At 35.3% G+C, this 17,387-nt stretch overlaps 1 protein-coding gene across 2 annotated transcripts in view; it reads left to right on the forward strand.

The window, feature by feature from the left end:
• EAF2 (ELL associated factor 2) overlaps positions 1–17,387 on the forward strand; it is a 55,636-nt gene that overhangs the window by 6,860 nt on the left and 31,389 nt on the right. For both annotated transcript variants that reach the window (XM_054481085.2, XM_063662606.1), the window contains exons 2-4: positions 2,353–2,447; positions 12,559–12,695; positions 14,889–15,034. In XM_054481085.2, the coding sequence (XP_054337060.1) occupies positions 2,353–2,447; positions 12,559–12,695; positions 14,889–15,034 (378 nt within the window). The remainder of the gene's footprint in view (positions 1–2,352; positions 2,448–12,558; positions 12,696–14,888; positions 15,035–17,387) is intronic.

Below are 17,387 nucleotides of genomic sequence, written 5' to 3' on the forward strand. Positions count from 1 at the left end.
GAACCCGGAAGGCAGAGGTTGCAGTGAGCCGAGATCTAGCCACTGCACTCCAGCATGCAGGACAGAGAGAGACTCTGTCTCAAAAAATAATAATAATAAATAAAGTTGCGGATCAACGAAGTCCACTAGTATGGGCACCCACATAGGGCATGATGATAACTTATTTATAAATAGTGAAACATTTTATGAGGCAGTTATTTCATTTCTACTGTATATATCCATATAAAATGACTTTGGTTCTTATTTTAGATTCATAAATGGTATTTGCTAGCCCAAACTAAAGTTTTTTTCTCTCTTTGTTGACATTGATATATCTTGGCCAACCTTTCATCTTTTTTATTCTAACTGGGTTTTGTAGTTCGTTTTTCTAGATTTAGAAAACAGTTGCATGATCTTGGGCAAGGAACTTAATTTTATTCCACCCTCACTTCCCTTATCTGTAAGATAGGGGTATTCACTACTTTTCAGGATTGGTGTGAAGCTTCAAAGTAAAAATCATCAGGAAAAACTTTTAAAATTGATCAGCATGTAATAGCTGTTATTATTGTTGTTTTGGTTCATATCTGTGTTCATTCTCTTAGATTTTCTGGCTTCTTCTACTTTATCTCTGTGATACTTACTCAAGTTCAGTTCTAATTTTTTTCTCCTCAATAGCACTGTCCTTTCAACAATTGACATTATTTAAAACTTATTTCCCTCAGTCCAAACTCTTTTCAAGCATCTAAAACTTAACACCTTAATTATACCTTTCACTTTTCTCACTTAGCCACTGCTAACAAACTCCTCAACTTATTTTCAGTCTAATCTTTATCTTTTGATTCTTCAATTATACTTTCTAGGGATATATTGTAAATCAAAACTCTTTCACATTTTCATATTGCTTATGTTATTTTTATAACTGTATCTTAAAATCTAGGAATAAGCATCAAGATCTTATTCAATTTTGAATTAAAGCAGCATGAAGAATAAACTATATTATAAAAATACTTTCTGTAAATTGTTTATATTCGTTTGCATTTATATTTATTTAAGGAATAGAGGAATGGATTTCATTTATTTCAGAGTTGTTGTAAGAGGTAAATATGAAGTGTTAAGCATGGTGCCTGGCATGTAGTAAGTGTTCCATAAATGTCAGCTATTTTAATTGTCATCGTGAAGCAGGGCCAGCCTTTGTTTATTGACAGAGCAATAATTTGATGATTATTGGAAAATTCTCCTTTCCCAAGGTTTGCTAATTATAATTCCCTAAATTCCACTTATAAATATCCATTACTTTGGATTTAGACTTTTTGCCTTTGGGGCCTTTTTGTTAATATGAAGATTAATCTTTTGGAACAATGGGTAATAACTGGGAGGGGCCTCTGTGGAGCTGGTAATGTTCTATGTCTTGATTTGGTTGGTGGTTACATGTGTCACTGTGTAAAAGTCAAAGCTTAATTTTTGTTCTCTTTTGCATTATACTGTATTTTAATAAGGAGTTAATGTAAATATACCACAGGGAACTATATATCAGAATTATTAGTTGTTGATGTATATTCATATGAATTAGTTTTAAATGGCTTTAATTGCTTAGAGGTTTTTAAGCTTGTTTAACATGTGAAATATCTTAGTACCCTGAATTTCCTCCTAGATGATAGATTTTAATGGCATTGTTTGAACTATGATTTAACTCAAAATTAAATTTTATTTTAAGATCTTCTAAAGTGACAGATTTGGTTAAATTATACATCATTTAGTGGTGTACATATTCATGAAAAAAACTGTTAAACTGGAAAGATTAGTTTTTCTTAAGTTTCTTCATTAATATGTACTGTATTTGCTATGTATTCATTCATTTTGTTCTGATAGAATGACAGACAAGTGGTAGTAGAATGACAGACAAGTGGTAGTAGGCACCAAATGTGCTTTAAAAAAAATTTATGGGCCAACATTCATGAACTAAGTCAGCAGCCATTAAAAATAACATAAAAAAGAAAAATTTATGGGAAAAAAGGACTGAAAATTGAAAACATTCTACCTATATCAGTTTTTTAGCAAGTTGTGAAAACACTGACATTATTTAGTTTTTAGCAGTAGAACACATTAGTCAGGTTCATCTTGGTCTAAACAGGATTCTGTGGAAGCATGGGTGTGAGTAATTCTGTTTTAGAGTATAGCTATTTCTTTTTTCTCAGAATTATGCATACAGAAATAAATAAACTAGATTGTATTTTGTTTGTTCATTTGGTACTTTAAACCATTTTAATTACAAAGCTCTTGAAAAATGATTTATCATTCTGAAACATGCTCATAATTTTTAATATCCAAATATTATTACATTTTATAAAAATTGGTATTTGTATCTATTTTTAGATGACTTCAAACCTGCTTCTATTGACACTTCTTCTGAAGGATACCTTGAGGTCGGTGAAGGTGAACAGGTGACCATAACTCTGCCAAATATAGAAGTGAGTATTTCTGTATATTTAAAGTGATCACTTTTGTGGGATGCTCAGTAAATTTAAATGAAAATAATTGCACAATTTGTGTAGTGATTATTGGTTAAAGTAATTAATAAGCACAGCAAAGCAAAAACCATATTTTAAACTACTTTAGGCAAAAAAAATCTTACAATACTTTAGTCCATTTAATAGTTCCAAGAACTATCATAGCAAATGATTTGAAAAAAAATTAGAGTCTAAACAAATATTTATTAAATTCCTACTGTAAGCCAGATTTTAAACACTGACCTTAGGATAGTAACATATCGCTTGCCTTCTAGTCCTAATCTTTTATAGCAGACAGACACATAAACATCTAGTGTTATAAGTTAGTGCATATACGAAATTCTATGTAACCACATAAGTAGAAGCAAATACTCTGCCTGGTGGAATCTTAAAAAGCTTCTAAAGCAAGCAATATTTCAGCTGAGTCTTTAAAGGACAAGTAAGATTTTATTGGGTAGACAAGGGGTAGAATAAGCAAACAGAACATTATGTGAAAAGCTCTGATGCTGAAAGAACAAAGAGTTTGTGGAATAAGTGACTTTACGTAGTAAATCATAGTATAATGAAAAATGGGCTGGGCGCGGTGGCTCACCCCTGTAATCCCAGCACTTTGGGAGGCCGAAGTGGGTGGATCACGAGGTCAGGAGTTCCAGGCCAGCTTGGCCAATGTGGTGAAGCCCTGTCTCTACTAAAAATACAAAAATTAGCCAGTCGTGGTGGTGGGCACCTGTAGTCCCAGCTATTTGGGAGGCTGAGGCAGGAGAATCGCTGGAACCTGGGAGGCAGAGGTTGCAGTGAGCTGAGATCACGCCACTGCACTCCAGCCTGGGCGACAGAGCGAGACTCTGTCTCAAAAGAAAGAAAGAAAGAAAGAAAAAGAAAAAGAAAAATGATTGATAGCAACAGAGACTAGAAAAGTAGGTCAAGATGAAATTGTGAAGGATATTTTATGTTGTAATGTAGAATTTGGACTTTATCCCGTAGGTATTAGAAAACCATTAGAAGTTTTAATACAGAGAGGTAACATGATTAGATTTGTTAGATTAGAAAATCTCTTTCTTTTTAAAACCACTCCTCAATCTCTGGCTGAAAGTCCAATTATTAGAATTCTAATGATTAGATTGTGTTTTTGAAAGAACTTCAGCTGGAGTTTGAGGAGTGGTTTTAAAAAGAAAGAGACTGTCAGGGAGGCCCTAACCAAAAGTTTTGTCCATTAAAAAAATTTCCAGATGTATCCAAGTAACGGTACCAAATACTATTTGCATAAAAATACAAGTTCTTTGTTGTATGCTCTAGTTTTCTCAGTCCTTGAGTTAGAAATTTTTGAGTATTCAGCTTAAGTTTCTTTTTCTTTTCTTTTATACTGACTTTGTCTATTCTCAGAAAAAAATCAAGACTGTAACTTTATACTTTAATACATAAAGAAAATGCTGGATTTTTTGAGATTTTTTCTTTATTTTGTTTAATTTTTGTAATAGGGGTGGTTTTGTGCTAGTCCGTCCACATTCTCCTTTATGCATTAATGAGATGGTTTACCATGGTTATACGTATAGCAAGTGAACTCTCTATCCTCTCATCTGCTGTCTTTTTCTTATTTTTATCAGTTAACCATTTATTGAGAGCCCACTGTTATGTCAGACTGTGTCAGTAACCGTCTCTGGAGATTTTCCTAAGGCTAATTAAATTTGCATGGGCTTTTTATTGAATATTTCCATTTGTTTTCTCTGGAACTGAAGGAAATGAAAAATCTATTTAGTATGAGATGTTGTAGATGAGTTAATCTTTGTATTACTCTGTTATGAAAAATTGTTCAGGTTCTAGTATCTCTAAAACAATTTAGAAATTTAATCTCCAGTAACCTAAGGCTTCTTTGCTTTATGATGTTTATTAAAGAAAAACCTGAACCAACCACTGAATTTTAAAAGTTTAAAGCCTCACATTAACAACAGGAACCATTGCAGCATTCCACTCCAGCCTGGGCAACAAGAGCGAAACTCTGTCTCAAAAAACAAACAAACAAACAACAACAACAACAAACAGGAACCACTAGTCTATTGTCTCAGGCTATATAGCATTATTGATCAGTAATGATTGGTTTGCAGAATCACTTTAGTTGGATTTTTTTTTTTTGCCAAGTAGAATATTGTTTTCTCAAGTTGCCGTCCTCCCATCCTCATCCCTTGCATTGCTCTTCTCCTCCAAAGAAATGAGGATGCTTATGTTTAATAATAAACCCTTGTCATTCATTCATATCTTGCTTTAACCAAGAGTTACCATCTTCCAGGTGTTTGGTTATGGTCTCAATTGCAATATGTCTTAAAGGAAGCACAGTTACAGGAGGCCTATGTTTTCAAGCCTGCGAATTGTAAATTTCAGAAATTGTAAAGAAGTCATTTGGGAAAACGTCACTACCACCACCACCGCCCCTTTCCACAAGCCCCCACAGATATGTCCAAAAAAGAATATGCCTCAGTATTTGTGTGTGTGTATATGCATGGACATTCTGTGTGATAAGTCCTATTCTAGGTAGCTGCCACTGGGAATACAGAAGTAGACTAGACACAGTCAGTGTCCTGAAACATTTTATCATTTAATGGGAGAGACAGGAAATAACTGATTAAAATGTAGAAATCTAAGAACTATAAAAAGATATACATAGAGTATTATAGAAACAGGAAAGAGAGGTATCTCAGCCAGGGTACAGAGAGGAGACATCAGGATACGCTGAGTTTTGAAGATGAGTTAAAATTACCCAGGTAAAGGAGGGAGGGAAGGACATTTTAGTCAGAGAAAAGAAAAAACAAGGACTAAGATACAACAACAAAAGAAAGTTTGTTAAACATCTGAAGAACTACATATAATGCCTAGTGGCATATATGTAGTTACATATGTAGGCGTATATGTAGGCTAGGTCAAAAGGGGTGCATATGAGGACAAGGAGGGTAATATTTAGATATTTAGGAATCAGATTGATAAAGGGTCTATTATATAATATAAATTAATTATAACTCATTTAAACAGTGAAAATGAAAGAGTTGGGGAGAGGGGGGGAGGAGGTATGCAAGGAGAAGGGTTCTGTGCTCCTGAGATTAGTTCAGATGGTCTAACCATTGTTCTATATGTGCATTTTAGTTAATATTGTGTATTAAAGGATAAGTCTTAATGCTCAAAGTATGTTAAAAATAGATGTAGTAAATCAGTCCCTTTATGAATGTCCTTTTATTAGTCTTTAGGAAGGCCTGTCTTCTGGGGGTGACCTTTATTAGTCCATCTCTTGGAGCTAGACATCCTATACTTAGTCACTGGGATGGTGGAAGAGGGAGAAGAGGAAGGATGAAGGGAAGGGCTCTTTGCTAGTATCTCCATATCTAGACAATGGTTTTAGATGATAACCACAGGTCTATATGAGCGTTTTTACTAAAGTGCCTGTGTTCATTGTGGACAAAGTTCATTATTTTGCAACATCTAAGCTTTATGAATGGGGTGACAACTTACGATAAAAACTAGAGCTAGTGAATTAGCCAATTTGTAAATACCTTTGTTATAATTGATAGAAAAGATGCATCTTGGACATGGAATTGTTAAGCCACCTCTGAGCAGTGTATGTCAGGACTTGTTCATTAGGTTGGCAGCAGAGGGGCAGAAGGAAGTATACAGGCAGAGATGTATGCAGATGTGTCCATATATGTCCATACTTACATTTTGATAGCCATTGATGTATGCATCTCTTTTGCCTGTACTATAGGAATACATTAAGTAATTCAATGGAAATATACTTTGCTAATATTTTAATGGTATAGATCTGCTAATGAATTCTCTTAAAAACATTATACTTAGTGTATTCTGTTGCTGTGTGTTTCATTTTAAATTGAGCATTAAGGGAATGCAGCATTTAATTCTCAACTCTGCCAATGCTTTTATCTAGAGACGTGTTGCCATTTTTGTCTTCTATGAAATTTTTGTCCCAAGAAAGGCAGGATTACTTTTTTCTTTTTTAGCAGTTTGAGTTGGTGTAGTGTATTCTTGGTTATCAAAATACTCATACAGCTTTGGAATTTTGAATTGGTAAATATTCATGATGTGTGAAAAATCATGATACATACTGTACAATCTCAGTCCCATGAAATTGGATGTTGTGTCTACACACACACACAGGATCTAGAAGAACATGTCAAACTATAAACTGCTTGTAATTGTGAATGACTTTGTTCTTTGCTTCTTGTGTTTTTCAGTTTCCTATAATGCACATATTAACTTTTAAAAAATAAGGATTATTTTAAAAGCCCCCCCGCCACAAAAAAAAAGAGAATGAAAGAGTTATTTAGATTACTGTCTGTCAAAAGCAAATATTGTTTCTCCTGGGTATGTAGTCCTTGAACAATCGTGAATAACAATGGAAATTACATTCTCAAATAGACTTTGTGAGGGGTTTCCCCCTTCACTTAAAGAACATCTTTAAGCAGGTAGGAGGTTTGCTTTTCTTCAGTGTTCTTAATTCTGTAGGTATTTTGTGGAAATGTAATGGTTATGAGTTTGAGGCATTTAGATTCTTCTATTGTTTACATGAACTTGCTTTCATCATCCTGGTATAACCGCCTAGGAAGCTTAGAGTCAGACCATAAAATAGAGCTTTTATTATATTATAATTTTAAGAGTACCTTTGGTTCTTTGATAGGGTAGATTTTCTAATTCCATTTGTCTTAGGTTTCTATGGTATTACCAAATAGAAAAAAACTAATAAAAACGAACACTGATAGTCTGGTTAAATAGTGGGCATTTACAAATCTCTCTTCTTACAAACAGTTCTCTATGATTGCTACAAAATTTCGAAGTGTTGAATTTTGAAAGAAAAAGTTTTACTTAACTTGACTGTTAAGATTTGTCATTGGTGCTGAGATTGGCATATTTTTGGCGTTGACTCTTTGTCTTACGGGGTGCTTCTGTGGGCTTTTACGAAATAGCCCACTGGAAACTTCTAACTATCCTTCTATTATTCAGGCAATGCATTTCTAGTGGTTATGTATAATTCAACCCTCAAATCCTACACTTATGAGGCTCCTATATGTATGAGGGGTATTCCAGATGACCCTCTTGGGCAAAGTCCCTTCCCAAATGTACCTAGTCTGGTTTTCTCCAATGGGTTTACTTAGCCGACATAGGAAAATAGTCCATTACATTCTTGGGACCTCACCTGATTTTAGGACCAGAGTCCTATTTTAACATCCTTTTAAAGTTATATTTCTTAATGAAGTATATCTTTAATTATTACAAAATAACATTTTTGTCCTATTTTTGTGTTTTTAAGCTTAAGTGCCTACTTCTCTGATATATATATGTACGTATATATATATATCAACCTTTTTTTCTTTTGTGTGTTCATAGAATCTTAGTGTCTCTTCCTTTTATTTAGCTGACATTTATATAGCTACTTTTACTTTTTTTCTTTTGTGTATTCATAGAATCTTAGTGTCTCTTCCTTTCATTTAGCTGACATTTTGTATGAAGTATATCTTTTGTTAATATAATATGCTGTTTTATTTTTAAACCCAGTTTGGCACTTTCTGTTTTTATTGGGAGAATACTGTCTATTCAGTCTATTCACATTTAGTTCAAAATTGATATATTTCATTTTTATTTATCTTATAGTTTATTAGTTTTTAAGTATTTGTTGTTTCTTCTTTTATATTCTTTATTAGTTTTACCAACCATTTCTTTTTTTCCCTTTGTCTTTGATTTTTTTTTCATTACTTTTTTTCATTACTCTTATTACTTTGGGAGTACTAGTATACTTTTCCATTCCATTATTGATTATTTTCTTTTCCTGGCGTTCATAATGAGGCATATGATTTTATTTTCTTATATGAAAACTGAGTTCCTCCATTATTTTCCTACCTCTATCAAGTGAGATTTTTAGAATACATTTATTATCCCTTAATAATAAGACTTTTTTCTCCTCCCTTCCGCTTCTCTTTCTTTCCACCTCAGCCAAACACCTAAGTTTTTGCCAAGATATTGTATTACATTATAGAATATCTTCATGTCAAGATTATTTATTTAGCTCTTACATTATACATTCTCAGTCTATTCTTATTCTTTTTTTTTTATTATTTTTTGAGACGGAGTCTCGCTCTGTCACCCAGGCTGGAGTGCAGTGGCGCAATCTTGGCTCACTGCAACCTCCACCTCCTAGGTTCGAGCAATTCTCCTGCCTCAGCCTCCCAAGTAGCTGGGATTACAGGCGGTGCCCGCCACCACGCCCAGCTAATTTTTTGCATTTTTAGTAGAGTTGAGGGTTCACCATGTTGACCAGGCTGGTCTCGAACTCCTGACCTCAGATGATCCACCTCCCTTGGCCTCCCAAAGTGCTGGGATTGCAGGCATGAGCCACCATGCCCGGCCAAGTCTATTCTTATCCTTTTAAAGTTAAGTATATATAAATAGCCAGATTTCTTTTATCACTTCTTTTATTTATATTTATATTTTCTCTTCGTTCCCCTATGTTGAGGTGTTGGTTCTGATTCCTTTGTTGTATGGTTAAGAGTCCTTTTATTCCCTCAAATAACATATGCACACACTTATTTTATTTTATTTATTTTTTAGAGACAAGATTTCATTCTGCCACTCAGGCTGGAGTGCAGTGGCACAATTATAGCCCACTGCAGCCTCAAACTCCTGGGCTCAAGCAAGCCTCCTGCCTCAGCCTTCCAAGCAACTAGGACTACAAATGTGCACCACCATGCCCAACTAATTTTTAATTTTTTTTTGTGGACACAGGTTGTCCCCATGTTGCCCATGCTGGTCGGAAACTCCTGGGCTCAAGTGATCCTTAGCCATCTAAAATGGTGGGATTACACGCATGAGTCACCACACATGGCCCACTCACTTATTTTATATTTTATTTTGCAGTTTTGTCTTTTGGTTGACCATCCTAAGTCAGTCATTCATGTAAACCAATTATAAGCAATTCTATGTGGTTTGTAAACAGTGGCAAATTGAGAAAGTTGGAGAGTAGATGAGAAGATCATGGAGGGTCCATGTGCAGGTTTATGGAATATGGCTTTATCTGAATACATAGTTTTTTAAGCACAGAAAGATTTTTAAGCATGGGAACAATACGATTAGATTTGCCTGCCTGCAGAATGGGGAACAAAATTGGAAAGAGAGTAGGGAGGAGAATAACAATAATCTAGGTGAATGACGATTGAAGGTGTGTAATCACAGTGAACATGGAGCTGATAGGAGGTATTCAATAGTTATTTAGAGGCAATGATAGTTCATATGCTTAGTAGTTGTCTGGTACTTTACTAGTTGCCTTTCTTGGGGTATTGAATAAGGAATGGACAGAAACTGAAGCTTAAAAGTTAGGAATGGTGCTCAATTTAATGAGGGAGAAAGTTTACATTTATAAAACTTGTTCAAAATGTAGATGGCAGGTGTAGAGATTATGAAAGATTTGCTTCATTTGTTACTTATGACCAGAAATTGTCTATATTGTTCGTATTTAACATTCATTGAATATTTATAAAGGTCTTGGTACTTCTTCAGGTGCTGAGAGCAATTTTTAAAAAATTAATGATTAGTTCTTATTTTCAGGAGCTCAGAGAACAATAATACATTGTAATTTTTAGATGTATTCCATTCTAATTGAGACTACAGATATCATTAAGAAGAATATATTGCACAAATCTCTTATCAACTGTAATTTGGAGTCCTTAGGTAACTATTTTGGGGTATCTTACTTGTTTCAGTCAACACATCTGAAAAATTTACTTACCAGCCAAGTAGACCCACTTTGTTTTGTTAGGATCATGCTCCTGACTCTCCAGCTTACCAGGGCTTCAACTAAGTGCTCCACATCTAACCGTTTTAGAGCTAGCCCAGACATGTCTTCATCTATGTGTTGTGCATTCTTGATTTTCTGTAGATTACTTTAGTCTTTGGGAGAGGTAAAAAACCCACAAACAACTGTTCCTTTATTGTACATTTATAATTTTCCCTCCATACCTTCAGAAATCTCTAACCTACCCATCTTTTATGGCATTTTCAATTACCAAATTTATCTTATACTCCTCCTAGTGGTCATTTAGTAAATCTCTAATGATTAACTTTAATTTGATACACCACTTAGCCTTTTTAGAGCTCATCCTTTTCTAACATGATCTAACAGTACCATTTTATTATTTTTGTAATATTTGACAAAATTATTATGATAAATCCACTAAAATGTAATGTACTTTTATAAACTTCAAAGACAAACATACACAAATAATTGTTTAGAAATACATATATGTGGGATAAAGCAAAAGAATGACAAATGTAAAATTCCTTCAGGTTTGATGGGGCAGGGACAAAAGATAGGGGAGGAGCATGTAAGTAGATGTAGTTTATTAGTAATGATCTATGTTTCTTCTATTGCCAACAGAATTGTATAATGAATGACATGTACCCATCACTGAGCTTTAACAATTATCAACATTTTGCTAATCTTTTTATTTTTTAATCTAGTGTCTTACCATTTTTTTCCTTGGCATATTGTATAGCAAATTCCAGACAATGTGCCATTTCATCAGTGCTTACTTATGTATCTCTAACTGATAAGGACATTTTATCTAAGCACCATGCTATTATCACAAATAACATAATTGATAATAATACTTCGTCCATAGTCACAATTTTGTGATGATCTCAAAAATGTGTTTTTACAGACATTTGTCTGTAAAATGTCCTAACTAGAATCCAAATAAGATTTCTACATTGTATTTGAATATTGTATTTCTTGTCCCTTTTATTCTTTAAAAGTCCCTTCCTTTCCTCTCCGCCTCTTTTTTAATTTATCTTTTTTAGAGACAGAGTCTCACTGTGTTGCCCAGGTTGGAGTGCAGTGGCTATTCATGGATGTGGTTATGTCACACTGAAGCCTAGAACTCCTGGCTTCAAGCTGTCCTCCTGCTTCAGCACCCATCCTCCACAAGTAGCTGGTACTACAGTGCCTGCACCTGGCTCTCTTCCCTTTTTTATGCCATTGGTTTGTTGGAAAAACGGTATTATCTATCCTAGAGAATATACCTACATTCTGGACTTCAAATTACTTCTATCTGGATGTATTTAACTTGCTCCTCTATTCCTTCTATTTTCTATAAATTGGTAGTTATATATCTAAGGGCAGGCTGGATTACAGATTCTTTGGGGTTTGATAAGAATTAAATTCTTTGGGGTTTTTGGCAAGAGTATTTTATGGATGGCGCAGTGTACTTTCATGTGACATCATTAAGCACATAATGTCTGCTTATCTCACTTTTAATTATGCTAAAATTAATTAGTGGGTTTAGTGTAAGAGGTGTTCCTTAATATGCATAGGGAGGTACTGCTTTAAGAAAATGCCAGATTTTAAAAATTAAACTTATAAGGCAATAAGAAAGAAGATGAGGAGGCTGGGCGCAGTGGCTCATGCCTGTAATCACAGCACTTTGGGAGACTGAGATGGGTGGATTACTTGAGGTCAGGAGTTCGAGACCAGCCTGACCAACATGGTGAAACCCCGTCTCTACTAAAAATATAAAAATTAGCTGGGCGTGGTTGTCCATGCCTATAGTCCCAACTACTCTGGAGGCTGAGGCAGGAGAATCACTTGAATCCGGGAGGTGGAGGTTGCAGTGAGCTGAGATCGTGCCATTGCACTCCAGCCCGGGCAACAGAGCAAGACTCTGTCTCAAAAAAAAAGGAGGAATAGAAAATATGATGCAAGGCTCTGTTTCCTTATCCATAAAATATATTGGTTGTATTCGAATTGAATCTCAATTACTCATTATAGGCCAAAGAAACAAATCTTTACTGTCCCAAGGTGAGTACCTCCTCTCTTCCCTTTCCTCAACGACAGCAGCTTTGAGATTTCAGCCTATCTTCATCTGTCTTTTTTACTACACTCTTTGGATTCAGGGTAGTAAATTTAGGTAGTTTATGGGTGACTTGAAGTATAGCATAGAAGGAGAAACCCAGAATCAAGATTTCAAAGGCCTTCCCAACTGAATTCCTATGATAAATTTTAAGTAATAATAATTAACTTTTTAAACAGGGTTCAACTCCACCAGTAACTGTTTTCAAAGGTTCAAAAAAACCTTACTTAAAAGAATGCATTTTGATTATTAACCATGATACTGGAGAATGTCGACTAGAAAAACTCAGCAGCAACATCACTGTAAAAAAAACAAGGTATGTGGTTTAATGAAATAAATTATATTATAAACATAAATTTCTAAGGAAATGTCAGGAAAAAATTTACTATATTAAGTCACATTATAATATAAGAGTTATTTCTGTGTGGTACAAAAATGTTTTAATCTTCTTCTAAGTTTAAATTTGGTGGAGATCCTAAGCCAAAAGCTTTTTACCACATCACCCTGTGATATATAAAAGCTTGTTTTGCTTCTAAATGCTTTCTATAGGTATAGGTACACTTTTTATCCTATTGCAGATACTTCTGTATAACTGAATTGAAGGAAGCCATTATACATTCTCTAAAATAATTTCATCTTCATTAGTAAAAATTTATTGAGTACCTAGGATGTGTAAGGTACTAGAAAAAGGAAAGTTTGCTCTGCAAACACCTCAAAACTTCTGCATTTTATTCAGATAAACAGACTATTCCATTTAAACAGTCAATAGGAGAATATACCCATCTCAAATCCTTTTTGGAAATAGGTAACACATTACTTACCATGTAATATAAGGATGTTTGCTCTAAAAGCCATGCAAATAGTATAGACAAAAATTGCTCTAGGAATTAAGAAAAAGGAGAAGTAATAGTAGATTGGAAAATTCAGGGAGGCCTTTTTGATGTACCTTAAGAGGAGGTTAGGATCATAAGAATTACCTTGAGTGCTTGTTAAAAATTAGTTCCCGAATCCAACCTTAAATCAGAGAAGGATCCTGGGAAACTCTATTTTTTAATATCCCCTCACCTCTACCATCCATGCCCTGCTGTGATTCACACCAGAAGAAAGTTTGTGAAATACCGATTTAATTGATTAGAGAGGAGATGAGGATGTAAGACAAGTTTGATATCTGACTTATTCAGCGCCAATGAGTAAGACCTACTTGAACGGAGCAGAGGTTTGTCTCTGTACCTGTGTATATGTTTTGGAAAGTAGGGGGCGATGTTGATATTGGGCTAGAGGTAAGGTTGTAACTGTTGGTTGAGGTTAGTGCCATCAATATTAACTAAGAAATTAGGACATTATCTTGCTGGTAGTGGTTACATATTAAAATCTTTTTAACCAGGGATTGGCATGTTTACAGTTTTGTTTTAAAACATTAATTCAGTAGAGAAACTGAGTAAATGAAACAATGTAGGAATCAGAAACATGTATAAACCAGGATTTTTGAGGGCAGGAATGAAGAGAAAAGTGAGGTTCTAAAGACTTTTTGAAGGAAGAACTGACAGGATTTGGTGACTGGAAATGGGAGAGGCAAAAATCAAGCATACTTTTGTTATACACTCTTCTTAAAGATATTGAGAAAGAAGTATATGAATCTCCTTTATTATCATGCCTGTCTTATGAATGCAAACTGTAGAAGTGATTTAGTTTTAACAGAAATGATAATCTTAGAACTTATGGAATATATCATACCTGCTATACACCTATATTTTTCCTTTTATTTTAGTCATTTATGAATATCTTATCTGTTCAATTTAAGCAATGGCTTTTTTTTTTTTTTTTTTGGTTGTTGCTTTATTTATTTTTAAATAGAGATGGAGGGTCTCATTATATTGCCCAGGCTGGTCTTGAACTCCTGGCCTCAAACCATCTTCCTTCCTCAGCCTCCAAAAGTGCTGGGATTACAGGCATGAGCCACTGCACCAGCCTGGATTTTTGTTTTTGTTTTTGTTTTATGAGACAGGGTCTCACTCTGTCACCCAGGCTGGAGTGCAGTGGCGCAATCATAGCTTACTGCAGCTTCTAACTCCTGGGCTCAAATGATCCTCCCACAGTCTCCTAAGTAGCTGAGATTACAGGTGTGCATCATCATGCCCAGCTAATATTTTTATTATTTTTATACAGACAGGGTCTAATTATGTTGACCAGGCTGGTCTTGAATTCCGGGCCTCAAGTAATCCTCCCACTTCAGCCTCCCAATATGCTGGGATTACAGGCATGAGGCACCAAGCCCGGCACTGGTTTTGTTTTTGTTCTTGTTTGTATCCCTCAATGGACATGTGTATCACAGAAATAGAACTTGATAAATACTTGTTAAATAATGAACAAATTAACGTTTTAATTATGGAATATTATTCTAAAGATGTTTAGGAAAAGAATAAGTGGTCAGTTTTAGTAACTTTGTAAGTTGAAATTTTTGTTACATTGCTGTCATACCTGTTTCAATATCTGATATTCTTAATTGCAGAGTTGAAGGAAGCAGTAAAATTCAGTATCGTAAAGAACAACAGCAACAACAAATGTGGAATTCAGCCAGGACTCCCAATCTTGTAAAACATTCTCCATCTGAAGATAAGATGTCCCCAGCATCTCCAATAGATGATATCGAAAGAGGTAAAATCTAAGTGTATGTAACATCCCTTTATAAGAGATAATTAAGAAATGTTAAGGCCAGGCACAGTGGCTCACACCTGTAATCCCAGCACTTTAGGAGGCCGAGGCAGGCGGATCATGAGGTCAGTAGTTCAACACCAGCCTGGCCAACATGGTGAAACCCCATCTCTGCTAAAAATACAAAAATTAGCTGGGCATGGTGGCATCCGCCTGTGGTCCCACCTACTCGGGAGGCTGAGGCAGAAGAATCACTTGAACCTGGGAGGCAGAGGTTGCAGTGAGCCGAGATCGCGCCACTGCACTCCAGCCTGGGTGACAGGGTGAGACTCCATCTCAAAAAAAAAAAGAAAAAGAAATGCTAGATGAATTTTTTCATTTTAATTAACAGTGGTACTAATTATAAATGTTTACCAAAAGCATAATATTTTTTGTAATTTTGCATTTTTCTGAGGTAATGATGTAGCTTATGATTTTTAGTTTTATGTAAGCAATATACATATAAGAGAATTTGTATCATTTTATTTTTTTTTTGTTATACTTTAAGTTCTAGGGTACATGTACACAACATGCAGGTTTGTTACATATGTATACATGTGGCATGTTGGTGTGCTGCACCTATTAACTCATCATTTACATTAGGTATTTCTCCTAATGCTATCCCTCCCCTCTCCCCCCACCCCATGACAGGTCCCGGTGTGTGATGGACACCCTGTGTCCAAGTGTTCTCGTTGTTCAATTCCCACCTATGAGTGAGAACATGTGGTGTTTGGTTTTCTGTCCTTGCAGTAGTTTGCTCAGAATGATGATTTCCAGCTTCATCCATGTCCCTACAAAGGACGTGAATGCATCCTTTTTTATGGCTGCATAGTATTCCATGGTGTATATGTGCCACATTTTCTTAATCCAGTCTATCATTGATGGACATTTGGGTTGGTTCCAAGTCTTTGCTGTTGTGAATAGTGCTGCAATAAACATACATGTGCATGTGTCTTTATAGCAGCATGATTTATAATCCTTTGGGTATATACCCAGTAATGGGATGGCTAGGTCAAATGGTATTTCTAGTTCTAGATCCTTGAGGAATTGCCACACAGTCTTCCACAATGGTTGAACTAGTTTACAGTCCCATCAACAGTGTAAAAGTGTTCCTATTTCTCCACATCCTCTCCAGCACCTGTTGTTTCCTGCCTTTTTAATGGTCACCATTCTAACTGGTGTGAGATGGTATCTCATTGTGGTTTTGATTTGCATTTCTCTGATGACCAGTGATGATGAGCATTTTTTCATGTGTCTGTTGGCTGCATAAATGTCTTCTTTTGAGAAGTGTCTGTTCATATCCTTTGCTCACTTGTTGATGGGGTTGTTTGTTTTTTTCTTGTAAAATTGTGTAAGTTCTTTGTAGATTCTGGATATTAGCCCTTTGTCAAATGGGTAAGTTGCAAAAATTTTCTCCCATTCTGTAGGTTGCCTGTTCACTCTGATGGTAGTTTCTTTTGCTGTGCAGAAGCTCTTTAGTTTAATTATATCCCATTTGTCTATTTTGCCTTTTGTTGCCATTGCTTTTGGTGTTTTAGTCATGAAGTCCTTGCCCATGCCTATGTCCTGAATGGTATTGCCTAGGTTTTCTTCTAGGGTTTTTATGGTTTTAGGTCTAACATTTAAGTCTTTAATCCATCTTGAATTAATTTTAGTATAAGGTGTAAGGAAAGGATCCAGTTTCAGCTTTTTACATATGGCTAGCCAGTTTTCCCAGCACCATGTATTAAATAGGGAATCCTTTCCCCATTGCTTGTTTGTGTCAGGTTTGTCAAAGATCAGATGATTGTAGATGTGTGGTGTGATTTCTGAAGCCTCTGTTATGTTCCATTGGTTTATATATGTGTTTTGGTACAGTACTATGCTGTTTTGGTTACTGCAGCCTTGCAGTATATTTTGAAGTCAGGTAGCATGATGCTTCCAGCTTTGTTCTTTTTGCTTAGGATTGTCTTGGCAATGCCGGCTCTTTTTTGTGTCCGTATGACTTTAAAGTAGTTTTTTTCCAATTCTCTGAAGAAAGCCATTGATAGCTTGATGGGGATGGCATTGAATCTATAAATTACCTTGGGGAGTATGGCCATTTTCACCATATTGACTCTTCCTATCCATGAGCATGGAATATTCTTCCATTTGTTTGTGTCCTCTTTTATTTTGTTGAGCAGTGGTTTGTAGTTCTGCTTGAAGAGGTCCTTCACATCCCTTGTAAGTTGGATTCCTAGGTATTTTATTCTCTTTGAAGCAATTGTGAATGGGAGTTCACTCATGATTTGGCTCTCTGTTTGTCTGTTATTGGTGTATAGGAATGCTTGTGATTTTT

The sequence above is a fragment of the Pongo pygmaeus genome, chromosome 2 (assembly GCF_028885625.2).
Source record: "Pongo pygmaeus isolate AG05252 chromosome 2, NHGRI_mPonPyg2-v2.0_pri, whole genome shotgun sequence".
Lineage (NCBI taxonomy): Eukaryota > Metazoa > Chordata > Mammalia > Primates > Hominidae > Pongo > Pongo pygmaeus.